We start from the raw sequence: 15,185 nt of genomic DNA on the forward strand, positions 1-15,185 counted from the left end.
TCTGATTAAAATAGGAGTCCCGACTTCTTCTTATTAGCAGAAGAATCTGCTTCTGAAGGTTTTCCAGTCGTCCAGCTGTGGGTGGAGCCATCTTGCGCAGTTGTGACTAAAATACATCGCTAAAAGACACAAAAACACCAGAGTTGTGAGGAACTGATGAGCTTAATCAGCATTGTGTGACCTCATTTGATAGTGGTTTAACGGTAGCATATATTTGTATATATTTTTTTTTTAAAGTGACACAACTGCAGCTTTGACAGCCAACAACTTTTCACACGAAGTTCAGCTTCTGTCTTTGGCTCTGTTAGCACAGCTGTCTGCTCTCACAGCGGCTCAGTAAACACAGAGTTTGCACTTCTGAGTTAAGAAGACTTAGTGGCTCAGAAATGTATCTGTTAAATCATTAAATTAAATTATTTTTAGGTTATCCAACAGGAAAAAAAATACTTACACTTGTCTAAGAGAGAAGCCATACGGCACAAAAGTACGTTAAAACAAAAAAAGCTTTACACATCTGTTGGAAGCAGTTCACGTTCTTTAATGTTGTGCAGAGATTATTATCATGGTTTTAAATCTTTCTACTCAGTGAAGACTGATTAGAATTGTATTTATTCATTTAAAAACAAAGCAGCAATGAGTCGGTTTCTGCAAACAGTTCAGTCCTATTGTCCATCAGTCGACTGTGACACTAAGTGACTCAGCACATTTGCTTAGTGAGAAATGCGTGTACTTTATATACATATATAATATATTTAAAAAATAATAACAATGATAATAAAAAAAAAAAAAAAAAAATCTCAGTCAGAAAGAATCTTCCGCCAGCAGGGAGCGCTCTTTCCTCCTACATCTTCTGGATCATGACCTGGAATTTACCTGCAGACAAACAGAGGAATAATAATAATAAACATGTGTTAGTGTACAACACAGAGTCAGTGGAACTCACACTCTTCTTCTGATCAACAGCCCCATCTAGTGGCCGGAGAAGATAAACCAATTAAGACAGGGCGATGGTCCTCCACCTGTGGAGGTGGGACTATTTTGGGATGTGTAGACACATATTTCGTTAAGTCACCACAGAAAATTAAATTAAATTGTAAACGCATCTTAAAACCCAATTTTACTCTTTGGCTTTTGATCTTTTTGATAGTTTTCATTTTATGCCCTGTTTATTTGTGTTGTTATTATATTTTCTGCAGTATTTTATTGTTTGTTCTTGGGTCTATCAGGTCACACGTTTGTATGTTTTATTTATTTATCTCTGATGGACAACACTTTGTTTCAGCTGCTTTATAAATAAAGTTGAATAGGACCTGATACGGATCATGTCACAATATCATCACACATCACAACATTACGTTGATTGTTGAAATCTCCATTATCGGGATAATCATGAATGGGGAAAGTTATTTTGAGGTGCCACAAGAGGGCGCCAGAATCCTTCCAGTGATCCCAAAAAATACATTAGCTCATCAAAATCCCAAGTTTTTAGAGGGATGAATATGCGAAGCGTAGAGTACGGATTATAGATTATATATAGATTATGTGATGTCTTACAGGCGGGCATGACGGACACCTCAGCAGTCACTATACTCTTCACTCCCAGGTTGGACAGAGCTCCTCTCACCAAACCACAGCTGAAGGCCAAATACTGCGGAAAAACAAACAACACAAACGGTCATTTGAGTATTTGTTTTAAACTGTTATAAAAAGGCAAAAATATTATTTCCCATTGCAAGTCGATCATTTTACTTTTCCATGGGTTTAAAAGACAAACAATGATTATTGTTGTGGAAATTCTCTGCTGGTGGTGAAGAATGAAATAGAGAAGTTTTTATTTTCTTTGCAAAAGGTCACTCTTCACAGGAGTGATCCGAGCTGGAGAAAGACCCATTTATACCTGAGCAACTCCCATTTCACATGCCTCCAATAGACAAGGAGTCTGCCTTTCCAGGCTGTGTTTTCACACCTCTTTGTCTACTGTAGGTATCGGGGAGCCGACTCACTGTGGATGTTGTAGGAAGGTGCCAGTTCAGTCTAGACATCCTAATTACACAATATACTATATACAATACACAGGACTTGGTGCAGCAAAGAAAAAAAGGATTCTTTGTTTGATAAAATGCTATCTAGTCCTCCGAATACCTTTGGAGCTTGTTCCAGATACTGTTTACCGGCCGACAGCTGACTCAGCAGTCGGAACTTGTTGTCCTGAAGAACGTAGATGCCCTGAAACACACCACACCACACCAGCGTCAGAGCGGCGAACAAAACAAGCAGCGCGGCCCGACGACGTACGACAGAACAGAAGCTGGGCGCGCGTCACCTGGTGATTCGTGCGAAGGTTGTCGATTTGCTTCTTGAACACACACGTCCAGAAGTCTTTGCAGATAAACTTCATGATGTCCAGCTCGTCTTTGAACCGCACTGTGTCTTTTGTTAGTCTGCGGAAGGAAGAAACAACAACAACAACAACAATGCTGCTCAAATAAATGCCAGGAGCTGAAACTGTACTTCAATTATAATAATAATGGAATAATAAGAGGAAGTTGAACCCCAACACTGAATTTACATAATATTTAAAATCTAATCCAAATCTAAGAAGGGCTATGACACTGAATTAATATTCTCAATAGAAATCTGCCAAAACTCATGGCAAATTAAACACTATGTCATACTGCTTTATATTTATTAACCAATTAATCACATTTAATCCTTATTACTTCACTTTTGAAGGCATAATGGGTCTGTTTTCTCTCTGAAATCATCTTAAATCTTCATTATTGAGATCATGTCATGCTATTGTGACACATACAGAAACCGGAAGCCATTTTTACTTCCGGTCACAGTGAAGTGGACACAGCAGGAACAAACATTAGCAGCTGTTAGCTTCACAGTTACCTCTCTATTAGTCCTTGACCGACTCTAAAGCCCATGATTTCCAGTTTGGTGATGTTCCTGGCATTCTCCTAGCAAAGAATAACGAATGAATGGGTGAATGACAGAAGTTTATGAGTCAATAAAGCTGATGTCCGGTCAGTCAAATGAACTCTCACCGTGTCTCCGCTCTCCGCGGATTTTGTGATGTACTGGATTAGTTCGCTGTGTAACAGCTGGAAAGGAGCTTCGTCTGCCATGTTCTTCTTAATCTTAATCCGCCTCTGAAGTTTGTGAAAACTGCACTCACTTAATCCCCAGCTGACATCACTACATCACAGCAGCACAGAGCGAAACATAAACACAGACACGGGACGGGACACGACCGGCGTCAGTGCTGACTCACGACCGCCATCACCTGGCCAGGAGGTATAACTGTAAAAATATCATTCTTTTCTTCCATATTATTCTTTTACCACATTTGCAGCCACTTGAACAGTTTTAACACTCTATTGACACATTAAACAATGTATAGAGTGTATTTATGATTCATTTAATGTTATATTCATTGAAAAAAAGGGGCTTTTCCTTAAAGATTAAGGACATTTCTAAGTGGCCCAAACTTTTGAACGGTAGTGTATATTTACCGTTTTCTCTGTGCAGTAATGGCCACATGGTGATGACAACAAACTCCCCTTAGACGCAGACACAACTAGAAACCTCTGAGCTAAAGAAGACTACAGTGTTATTTAAATAATATCTAATTTTAATAGAAAACACAATGAACGATTGATATAAATGACCAAGTCCTAGACCTGCTGCTGATCCTGCAGCAGTCTGCTTCAAAACAACGCCATTTTGGCAGGAAGCCATGTTGTTCTACACTCTTAGAAATAAAAGTGCTAAGTAGAACCATATAAGGTTCTCTGGCTTGTCCTCATAGGAGAACCCTTTTTGACTCCAGGTAGAACCTTTTTTATAAAGGTTCCACCTGGAACCCTTTTGGAGGGTTCCACCAAGAACCCTTTTATAACCCTTTATTCAGGAAAGGCGTTTTAAAGGGTTCTCTGGGTTCTTACTGGAACCATTAGTGTTACCAAGAAACCTTGAAAAACCTGTTTTTCTGGAAAGGGTTTTTCAGAAGCAAATGGTTCCAGGTAGAACCTCAGCCCTTGCAGAAGATTCCTTTTGGAACCCTTATTTCTAAGAGTGTATGTCAGGCAACGTGTCAGCCTTTGTACCGTGTGATACCAAAACAGTTGGGGGAAAACGCAAAGGCGCTGGATCCCCAAAGATCCCGAGAGAGGAGAGATGGCAAAAAAACTCTCCCATACAGACCTCAACACTTACTAGCTTTAATATCTTGTTTATTTCACATGCTTTTATTGTCATTTCTAACTGTTCTCTGGAAAAGGTTGAGGGAAAGTTTACCAGAAAGTCCAAGACGTACGACATGTCCAGAATATTCCATGAAAATCACCTCCAGAGTCGTAAAGAACACGGTGAACCTGAAACAGTCACTAGCACCGATCGTGTTTTTGCTCGACCTTTTCCTGCCGACATGGCGGCGTAAACAAAGACAACCTTGTGACGTCCAGAGCGGCAGCTTCTTTGAACCGATATAAAAGCAAAGTGTTGTGTGTGTGTGTCTTTACGTTATCGTGCAGTCATTAATCATACGTACATACATTCATACATACATGGTTACTTAAACAGAGCATGTCAAACTCAACCAGAGTTCATGATGCAGTTACGCTGCACTGCGTTCCTCTGTCGCATTCTAGAAGCTGCCAGTCTTGTTCTGGATCACCGAGTGGATCTTTCTCAGGTTCTGTCTCACTCTGACAAACTCCATCAGCTGAGCTTCGTCTGGTTCTTTATCACCGCGTTTCTTCTCCTTCTGAAAGAAATGAGACGCATCGGGGTACGACATTAGCTCACTTAGAAATGTCCTTATTTTGGAAGGAAAAGCACTTTTCTTTCAATGAATCTAACAGTAAATGAATCATAAATACACTCTATACATTGTTAATGTGGTAAACGACTATTCTAGCTGCAAATGTCTGGTTTTTAATGGAATATGTACATAGGTGTATAGAGGCTCATTTCCACTGTTCTAATGGTACATTGTGTTTGCTAATGGTGTGAGAAGACTATTGGATGATTAGAAAACCCTTGAAAACCCTTGTGCAATGATGTTAGCACAGCTGAAAACAGTTTTGCTGGTTCTTTGACCAAAGGGCAAAAGGATTATTTGGAATAAAAATCATTATTTCTAATCTTGTCAATGTCTTGACTATGTTTTCTATTCATTTTGCTACTCTTTTGATGAATAAAAGTCTGACTTTTAATGGAAAACACAGAGGAAATTGTATAGGTGACCTCAAACGTTTGAATGCTAGTGTAAATATTCATAAAATAGCACCATGGGGTCAGACAGCGAGTGTTGTAACCAGTGATAGCGTGGACGGATCACGCCCAAAATGTAATCACTTGTTCCTGCTCCCATTGCGGATATTTCCTGAAAATGTCATCCAAATCCGTCCGTGACTTTTCGAGGTATGTTGCTCACTAACCGACAGACAAACAGGTAAAAATGTCTCTCACCTCTTGTTTTTGCTGTCGTCTCAGCAGAACGTCCTCCAGAGGCGTCCTGCTCTGTCCCTCGTCCACCTGGTCGCTCTGCACCCTCTTCCTCCGCTCCAGAACCTGCTGAAGTTCTGATCTGCTGCTCAGCGCCAGACCCCTGAGTCACAACACAGTATGAAACAGCTTAGATTAATGGCTACACCATGTCCAAGCTGTTTTGATGGACGATGGAACAGCTATTATTGGTATAATCCATGAGAAATGTGAATACTAAAGGTTGCAGGATCCAGATCCAGTTTCGGGACTACTACTGTTTATTATTATTATCATACACTTAGAAATAAGGGTTCCAAAAGCGTCCTTCTACAAGGGCCGAGGTTCTACCTGGAACAATTTGTTTTTCAAGGGTTCTTGGTAACACTAATGGTTCCAGTAAGAACCATTTTGATCCACAGAACCCTTTAAAACCCCTTTCCTGAATAAAGGGTTTAATAAGGGTTCTTGGGAACGCTTAGGGTTCCAGGTGGAACCTTTTAAAAAAGGGTTCTCCTATAAGGACAAGCCGAAGGACCTTATATGGTTCTACTTAGCACTTTTATTTCCAAGCGTGTACTGCTACTACTATTATTATTATTATTATTATTATTATCATACACTCTTAGAAATAAGGGTTCCAAAAGATTCCTTCTACAAGGGCTGAGGTTCTACCTGGAACCATTTGCTTCTGAAAAAACCCTTTCCTGAAGAAAGGGTTTTTCAAGGGTTCTTGGTAACACTAATGGTTCCAGTAAGAACCATTTTGATCCAGAGAACCCTTTAAAAACCTGTTCCCGAATAAAGGGTTTTAAAAAGGGTTCTTGGTGGAACCCTCCAAAAGGGTTCCAGGTGGAACCTTTATAAAATGGTTCTACCTGGAGCCAAAAAGGGATCTCCTATGAGGACAAGCCAAAGAACCTTATATGGTTCTACTTAGCACTTTTATTTCTAAGAGTGTACATGTCATCACGATTATTATTATTATGCTATAATTAAAGACGCCATATTTAAGAATGTGGCCAAAAATGGTTACTACATTCAAATTCAATTCAATTTTAGGTTTCATTTTCTGATGTAACTGGCAACCCATGGTTGCTCGGCAGCTGAGACTCTACTGACTGCAATGAATGGTAGGTGGCGCCACATGCCAAAACATGATTTGCAGTCTGCAAAAAAAAAAATTAATGCAAATATTTTGTCTGTACTGTTGTTGTTGGTGAGTTCAGTTTGTTATATGAACATTATTCCTGAGTCTCTGTGACATATTAGGAGGATTTTATGGCCAGTTGCTTTAGATTTATTACATAATGCACCTTTAAATACTTATTAATGACTGATTATATCACCAGTACGCCATTAACTAAGAGTTTTCCATCAATAACCTCAGAATTATTATTATTATTAGTCATAAGTAAGCAGTACCGGCACTTGTTGTTTTTTTTCGCCTACTTCAAGCACTGAGTGATGTGATAAAGTGTCTCTGGATTGGCGTCGGTAAACTTTGAGGTCAGATTAACCGACGCAGCACAAAAGATCCAGTGCTTTCACTGGTGCGGTGTTTTCTCTCGGGCCAAAGCAGGTCCGTCTCTATCTATGAACATATCACTTTACTCTGCCTCAGGTTCCCAGGTTCACTAAAGCACTACAGCGGCATGCAGAGAGGGTGTATGATTGCATTTGTGAGGCTCTCATCTATTCTTAATGAGAGCTACTGGAGAGGCACAGAGAGAGAGAGAGAGAGAGCACCAGAGGTTCTTACAACACATCAACACATTTGTTTTCCTACAAACGTGGAATAAAAGAATCATATTTTTGAAAGAGGGCGTGACTGTTGTACTTCTTGTGCGTCAGCAGCAGTTCCTTGTGAAGCTCGTTGTGAGTTCTCAGAGCCTTGACGGGGGTCGAGTGACCCGAGCGGGCTTCGGCTCGGACTTCATTGCCTGATAAAGAAATCACATCAACAGCATTTTACAAACACGTCCACAATCCTGCTTCAAATCTGCGTTTTTAAATTAGAATCCTTAGAATAGTCCTTAGAATTCAAGAGTAAACGTCACTGTTGGAACGATGGTTTTCTAACAGTACAGACCAGTTACAGCTGCAGTAAAACTGCACACTCTTAAATAAAAGTGCTAAGTGGAACCATATAAGGTTCGTCGGCTTGTCCTCGCAGGAGAACCCTTAGTCGTACTGTACCAAGAACTCTTTAAAAACCCTTTATTCGGGAAAGGGGTTTTAAAGGGTTCTCTGGATCATACTGGAACCATTAGCTATCCAGATACACTTTCGGGGCTACTACTACTACTACTATTATTATTATTATTATCATACACTCTTAAATAAGGGTTCCAAAAGGGCCTTTCCCAAAGAAAAGGTTTTTCATGGGTTCTTGGTAACTCTAATGTTTCCAGTAAGAACCATTTTGACCCAGAGTCCTTTAAAAATCCTTTAAAACCCCTTTCCTGAATAAAGGGTTTTAAAAGGGGTTCTTGGTGGAACCCTCCAAAAGGGTTCCAGCCGGAACCTTTATAAAATGGTTCTACCTGGAGCCCAAAAGGGTTCTACTATGAGAACAAGCGGAAGAACCTTATATGGTTCTACTTAGCACTTTTATTTCTAAGAGTTTACATGTCATCACGATTATTATTATGCTATAATAAGAAGTCGATATCAGTATAATTTATATCAACAATCTCTGCTGCTGCTTATATAAATGACTGTAGTTCTATAAACATGTCATCACTGACCCCCCCAGAACCCTTATGGAACCCTTATTTCTAAGAGTGTAGAGTGTCGTGGGGGTGCTGGTGCCAATCCCAGCTGACATGGTAGCAAAAGGCGGGTTACATCATCAGGTACGTCACAGGGCGACATAGAGACAAACAACCATCCGCTCTCTAACTCACACCTCTGGTCAATCCAGAGTGACCAATTTGTCCTAATCCCCAAAATCTGCATGTTTTTGTGCTGTGGGAGGAAACCGGAGAACCTGGAGAAAACCCATCGAATGGCAAGAATTTGCTGGAATAATGTTGCGTTTTGTGCATATTTTTTCTGAGTAAATGACAGAACGACATATCAAAAGGACTTCTGATTTACAAATGAGAAATTTAACCTATCATTTGACACCAACATCACTGAAATCGGGCCACGAAATGAAATTCTGATGTAAAAGACGGTTGGAAATGGCGGCCATTTTGAAATGTACGTGGCTAATGGGATGTTTTCAAAAGAATGAACCAAGAGGTACATTCAGTCAAATATTGGTGCACTTGTGAAAGATTTCATACACGATAAACACAAGCTAGCTAAATATATGCTTATCGTCTTCATTTTGACTTTCAGACTTCACTGAACTGACCTTTTCTGTGACTGTTGCTCTGCGTTGCGTTTATCATCCTGTACGACGGGGCCGGCTGTGCGTGATTAGCGCCGCTGTTAGGAAGTGAACCGTTGAGGGACATGGTCGCCCGAGAGCGCGGCGTGGAAGGAGATGGACGGACGGGAGCAGCAGAGCTGGTTCTCGGTGCATGAAGAGTCTTGAGGGACCAGAGGAGCTAATGTGGAGCTCCAGGTTCTCCGTCATGCTGGGTCACTGCTGCTGCAGGAAGACACACAAGAGATATCTATATTGATCTATATTGCCCCTAGTGGACTTCTAAGTAATTACCAAAATAGTGCAGTCAAATCTGTCTATCGACGTATAGTATTAACGTGTCCGGGAAACTTTGAGCTGCATGGTGAAGGGAACAGCAGCAGCCACGTAGTACTTGTTTTACTTACGTATGCTGTCGGCGAATCACACATTTTCAATATCGGATGAATCCAAAATCACGATGACGACGATACGACGGTGCGGTCCAACTGAACGTCCGAGCTTTTCACGTGTCGTAGCAGACGCCAATGTGATGTTTAAAGGCGCCATATGTAAGAATGTGGCCAAAAACGGTTACTACACCCAAATTCAAAACACAGAGGACTTTTAGGTTTCGTTTTTTCTCCGCCATTGTAGCTCAAACGTAACTGGCAACCCGTGGTTGCTCAGCAGCTGAGACTCTACTGACTGTGCAACGATTGGTATATGGCGGTAGGTGGCGCCACATGCCAAAACATGATTTCAAAACATAAACATGATTTGCAGTCTGCAAAATATTCTTTTTAAGGCTGTACTGTTGCTGTTGGTGAGTTCAGTTTGTCATATGAACATTATTCCTGAGTGACATATTAGGAGGATTTTATGGCCAGTTGCTTTAGATTTATTTACATAATGCACCTTTAAGTGTTTAAGATCCAAACATATTTTTTAAGATAGATCACATGTGCGCTGACAGATTCCTTCTGTGGCTAGAGTGGCTATTTAGTGACGTTTTCACTGAGCCCGTCTGCGTCTTGAAGGTTTTAGGGTACGCGTCGTACATAAAACCTGCCGTCAGGTGAGCGCACGACGACGTCGACGACGTTATCGTATGCAATCGCGCTTCAGAAACCTTGAGCCATCACGTCCAGTTTCTCCGTTGTACGATGATTACAGACACAAAAGCGACCGCCTGACACGGAGAGAGTGGATATAACAACAAAGTCAACAAAAAAGGTCAAGCTGTAAAACCTGTGAAGCCTCAGACCAACACAGCACAATGTTAAGGGAAAACCAGAGCAGGGTTCGAGTCCTACCTGAGTCGTACTGGTCCTTCATGTTGTCAAGAGAACTTTAGCCATCGTGTGGAGCTCTCACACACACACACACACACACACACACACTGATACTATGGAGAGTAGTGTTACCTGAGAGCTGTGGCTGTCTCACTCACTCTCAGTCTGTGTGATAAGTAGGACAAAGACCTGTTCTATCACACTGGTCAACGCTGACCACTGACATGTCAAAGCACACATTGTACACAGCAGATAAATAATACTTATATTAATATAAGTAATTTAAAGGTGCATTATGTAATAAATCTAAAGCAACTGGCCATAAAATCCTCCTAATATGTCACAGAGACTCAGGAATAATGTTCATATAACAAACTGAACTCACCAACAACAACAGTACAGACAAAATATTTGCATTAAAAAAAAATATTTTGCAGACTGCAAATCATGTTTTGGCTTCATGTGGCGCCACCTACTGCCATCTACCAATCATTGCAGTCAGTAGAGTCTCAGCTGCCGAGCAAGCACGGGTTGCCAGTTACGTCAGAAAACGAAACCTAAAAGACCTTGGTATTTTGAAATTTGAATGTAGTAACCGTTTTTGGCCACATTCTTACATATGGCGCCTTTAAATGGCTCTAAAACACAATTAAATCACTTTACTTTTGCGTCAGATAGGGATTTTGTAGTGAACAAATGATAATAAAAAAAAACATACAGTACCGGTCAAAAGTTTGGGGTCACGTATACATTTTTTTTGTGTGTTTTCCATTAAAAGTCACACTTTTTCGTAAATATATGTACATTTCAAAATGCCGCCATTTCCAACCATCTGTTCCATCAGAATCTCATTTCCTGGGCCAATTTTAGTGTCAAATGAGAGGTGAAAATTCTTTTTCCTATCTCTTTTCTGCCATTTACTCAGAATATTTTCTAAAAAATAATGTTTGGGCTCACCTATACAATTTGTTTGTGTTTTCCATTAAAAGTCACACTTTTATTCATCAAGAGTTGCAAAATGAATAGAAAATATATATAAACATTGACAAGATTAGAAATAATTATTAGTATTTTAAAATAGTCGTTTACCACATTAACAATGTATAGAGTGTATTTCTGATTCATTTAATATGATGTAATATGATGATAACATTTTATATTCATTGAAAAAAAGTGCTTTTCCTTGAAAAATAAGGACATTTCTAAGTGAGCCCACACTTTTTAACGGTATTGTAACTGTATAACTAGCTAAAAATTGCTTAGTATTTGTCGCCAGTAGGAAGGCTATTGGATGATTAGCAAACCCTGATGTTAGCACAGCTGAAAACAGTTTTGCTGGTTCTTTGACGAAAGGGCAAAATTTGGAATAAAAATCATTATTTCTAATCTTGTCAATGTCTTGACTATATTTTCTATAAATGTTGCAACTCTTTTGATGACTAAAAGTGTGACTTTTAATGGAAAACACAACAAAACATGTATAGATGAGCCCAAACCTTTGAACAGTAGTGTATATTGCATGTGTGATAACGCCAGTCGTCACCGTGTGTACGGTGGCTTTTATGAGCTTCATAACCAGGAAGCACATTAGTGACCTCAAGTGGATACAATAAGAACTGCAGCAGAAAAAAACACTGACATCAGACATCATCTTTGTAAATAACTATATTTCATCATCATTGTATATATAATTGTTCCCGTTTACATTTGTGTTGCAGTAGAGTGGAAATGCTGTGACAGTAGTTTTAACATTTGGCACAGTCGTGACTTTAAGGAAAGAAGTAAATCATGGAACCCACAGTGTTTGCACTCCGCTCCAAATCACTATTTGTCATCAGTGATGAGGTCATTTTTAATGGAATGGTGATTTAAAATGAACTGCCCTTGTGTTGTTTATTTGGTTTTTGAACACAGTGTTGACACAATCCTGCACAAGCTTCATAAAGAACCATCCAGGAAATACAAAAAAAAGAACATTTGCATATATAAAAAGGAGACCCTTCCTACCAAAAATAACTCATTTAAGTCCAGACTAAATCTGAAATACAGTCAAAACTGTGATGACGTGTCATTTGTGTGATTATTGATTAAGAACATGCATCATCACATCATCACACAGACTAACAACAACTACGCTCTTATACATTATTTAACGTAGTAAAAAGCAAACTTTTGTCCCTCATATGTTAACAAATATGTTCCCTACAAAGTCCTACAAACATGAAAAGAGAATCTTTGATTGAGATTATATATAGAGATCCTATAAAAACGAATCATCTGAATTTAGAAACACCCCGTGTACATCACCATGCACACACAGGTCATTGTGATTGTATCCAGCATTTAAGAAGAAAAAAAAAATTCCCCAAAAAATGTAAAAAGTATTTTCTTCAAAAATTACTTTTAATTTTTTGGGTTTTTTTCCCCAAAAAATTTTGAAAAGCATTTTTTCTTTCAAAAGAGCATTTTTTAAATAATTTTTTTCCCCCAAAAAGTATTTTCTTTAAAAAATTACTTTTTTTTTTCATTTTTTTAATAATTTTTTTCCCCAAAAAGTATTTTCTTTAAAAAATTACTTTTTTTTCATTTTTTGGGTTTTTTTCCCCCAAAATGTTTATCCCTAATACCTTTTTTTTTTTCAAAAAAAATTTTTTCTCCAAAAAAAGTTTTTTCAAAACAGTATTTTTTGAAAAAAGAAAATGATTTTTCAGCTTCTTAAATGTGAATATTTTCTGTGTGGTTTTTTTGCTCCACATAACAAAAAAAATCATTTTGGTTTGTGGAACAAAAACATTTGAGAACATCTTTTCCAGGTTTGATCAACATTTTATGGACCAAACAAGTTCTTCTAACAACTCTATCAATCAGGAAAAGAATCGTTAGTCGAGCGAGCCTCTCTTGACCCGACACACTCTGCCTTAAACACAGACTCACAACTGCACAGTGAGACGATAGAACATCATCTTCAGGCTCTTTGTGGACATATAGAACATCAGGTCTGAACGGCCTCTCAGTCAGTAAACTTAGGGCCATTTGTTCATCACTTTATTAAAAATTGTGAACCATGCACTGTTAAACCATCCGTGTGTGTGACCGACGTCATCGTATGTGGGTTATTGTGCGATTGTCATCTGTTATTTTAAGCGTTTTTTCTTTAATTGAACATGAACATCTCCAATACAAGTTTATAAAAACACCACATGCTCTCTGATTATCTTCCATCTCATTATTTGACAGTGCATCATCTGCATAATCTTGAATCTAAAAGTAATTATGGTCACGGGAACGATTCGTCGCACAATCTTCGGGATTAACAGGACGACGACTGCGACGATGATGTCAAATGAAAGTGAACAGTGACATCAGCGTTTGAAACACGAGCTCTTGAGTTAACACTGGAGGTGCAAAAAAAGTGCAAATCACCTCATTCCAGAAAAGTCAAGGAGAGCGAGGGTCAACGAGAAAGAAAAGGGTTTCACATTGGTGACAGAACAGTGATTGAACTGTGGAAGCTTCTAAACACAAGAGTCTGAACTGCTGTTACGGCACATGAGAAGCGATCGTACAGTGAGAGCAGGCTTTAAAATCTGCATTGTCACGTCATTGCAGAGTCTGGTGGTTGGTTTGCAGACCATTAAACCACCGCTCGACCAACGACACCTGAAGCAGTTTTCAAACATGATTTTTCTACTTCTACTGGAATGTCCAGTTTGTGTCTAAGGGTTCTTTCACACCTACAGCATTTGGTGCGCACCAAACGTGTTTGGTCCCTTGGTTCGGTTCGTTTGCGTAGTTGTGAATGTGATCTCGGTATTTTGGTGCGCACCAAATGAACCTGAAGGGGTGGTCTCAGACCACTTGATCCACTCTACTTTTCCTTTAATAAACAGACCGCTCCAGTTCGACTATAGGCGCACGGCACGTAAACATTCTCGGACCACTTCATCCACTCTACTTTGGTATGGTTCCTCTGGTGTGAACGCAACCAAACCAAATGGGACGAAACGGTCTAGTTTAGTGCATTATGGGTATGAGAAGAGATACGGGATTACCCCGAATTTCCACCAGATCACATCGCACACAAGTATAAACAAGGTATTCACACAAGAAGCCGCGGCGCGCCCGGTGGGAATGCTCACATCGATTATAGTTTGCAGCGATCGGCTCCGGTGACCGCGGAACGTGCGCTGACCCGTCCGGTGGAAATCTGGGGTTAGTCCGGTTTCCCCGGTGCCGATGGTCTTGGCGGTCTATTTTTGGTTGGTTTAGAGCTCCGCTTTTGTGAACGCAAACCGTACCCACGTACGTTTGCTACATTGTAACATTTTTCTGACTGGTGCAGACCAAAGCAATCGAACTATCGGTGCGAAAGTGCCCTTAGTGAGCTGCGCTTAAGTGATACTCTAGAGTGAATGAGTGAGGGTGATGGACAAGCATGCGAACATCTCACCCAGGCAACCTCCAGAGATTCTCCTGAGAACATTTGCACTCACAAACACACATGAATGAATGAATGAATGAATGAATGAATGAATGAATGAATGAATGAATGAAGCCCAGTCGGACAATCTGTGGAGTTAAGTGCACGTCTGAAAGTGGCTAAAGTGATTTGGGATAAGTGATTTAAAAAAGCTTTCCGGTGGTTTGTGCTGAGCAGACATCTCAACATCTCGGCAACGATGCTTGTGAATGAAAACAAAATGGACGACCACCACCTCCACCACCACAGTACCATCCCCCAAAACCACGACCAAAACTCTACTCCGTACCCAGCGTAGAAAAATAAGAATTAAAAAAGAAATTTAACTGACTAAGTGGATAGAAAACAAGTTACGGAAATCCGACACACGAGTGCATTTATCAGCAGTTACTGAGAAGGAGATGGTGAGTCACTATAGCTACACTGCAGGTACAGATGGTGTGTGTGTGTGTGTTTATCCCTTCAGGTATAACAGGATTGAGGAAGGCAGAATGGACTTAATCCTCTCCATAAACCTTGCAGTTTAAAGAGGGTGAAGAGCGAAGGAAAGATGAGA

General features: G+C 39.8%; 2 protein-coding genes across 2 annotated transcripts; both read right to left on the minus strand.

Moving 5' to 3' along the window:
• Positions 1-776: 776 nt before the first annotated feature.
• Positions 777-3,183, minus strand: trappc6b (trafficking protein particle complex subunit 6B). The gene is made up of 6 exons (XM_083894892.1): positions 3,054-3,183; positions 2,899-2,966; positions 2,324-2,441; positions 2,143-2,226; positions 1,555-1,648; positions 777-873 (listed from the first exon to the last, which is right to left on the minus strand). Exons 1-6 carry the CDS (start codon positions 3,132-3,134, stop codon positions 842-844), a joined length of 477 nt encoding a protein of 158 aa, XP_083751018.1. The 5' UTR covers positions 3,135-3,183; the 3' UTR covers positions 777-841.
• Positions 3,184-4,654: 1,471 nt separating this feature from the next.
• On the minus strand, positions 4,655-8,963 carry LOC310931775 (actin-associated protein FAM107A; the record flags this gene model as incomplete). The annotated part of the gene is made up of 4 exons (XM_083895004.1): positions 4,655-4,774; positions 5,482-5,620; positions 7,337-7,439; positions 8,861-8,963. The coding sequence occupies 4 exons, from the start codon at positions 8,961-8,963 to the stop codon at positions 4,655-4,657; spliced, it is 465 nt and encodes a 154-aa protein (XP_083751130.1).
• Between the last annotated feature and the right edge of the window lie 6,222 nt (positions 8,964-15,185).

This window comes from Microchirus variegatus (genome assembly GCF_963457635.1).
Source record: "Microchirus variegatus genome assembly, chromosome: 9".
Lineage (NCBI taxonomy): Eukaryota > Metazoa > Chordata > Actinopteri > Pleuronectiformes > Soleidae > Microchirus > Microchirus variegatus.

Bases quoted from the DNA above. Each gene is read 5' to 3' on its own strand.
- trappc6b (XM_083894892.1), bottom strand. From the start codon at position 3,134: ATGGCAGACGAAGCTCCTTTCCAGCTGTTACACAGCGAACTAATCCAG. The intron at 2,227-2,323 runs GTGACGCGCGCC...GGTGTGTTTCAG, and splicing joins ACCTTCGCACGAATCACCAG to GGCATCTACGTTCTTCAGGA. The intron at 874-1,554 runs GTAAGACATCAC...GTTTGTCTGCAG, and splicing joins GGTGTCCGTCATGCCCGCCT to GTAAATTCCAGGTCATGATC.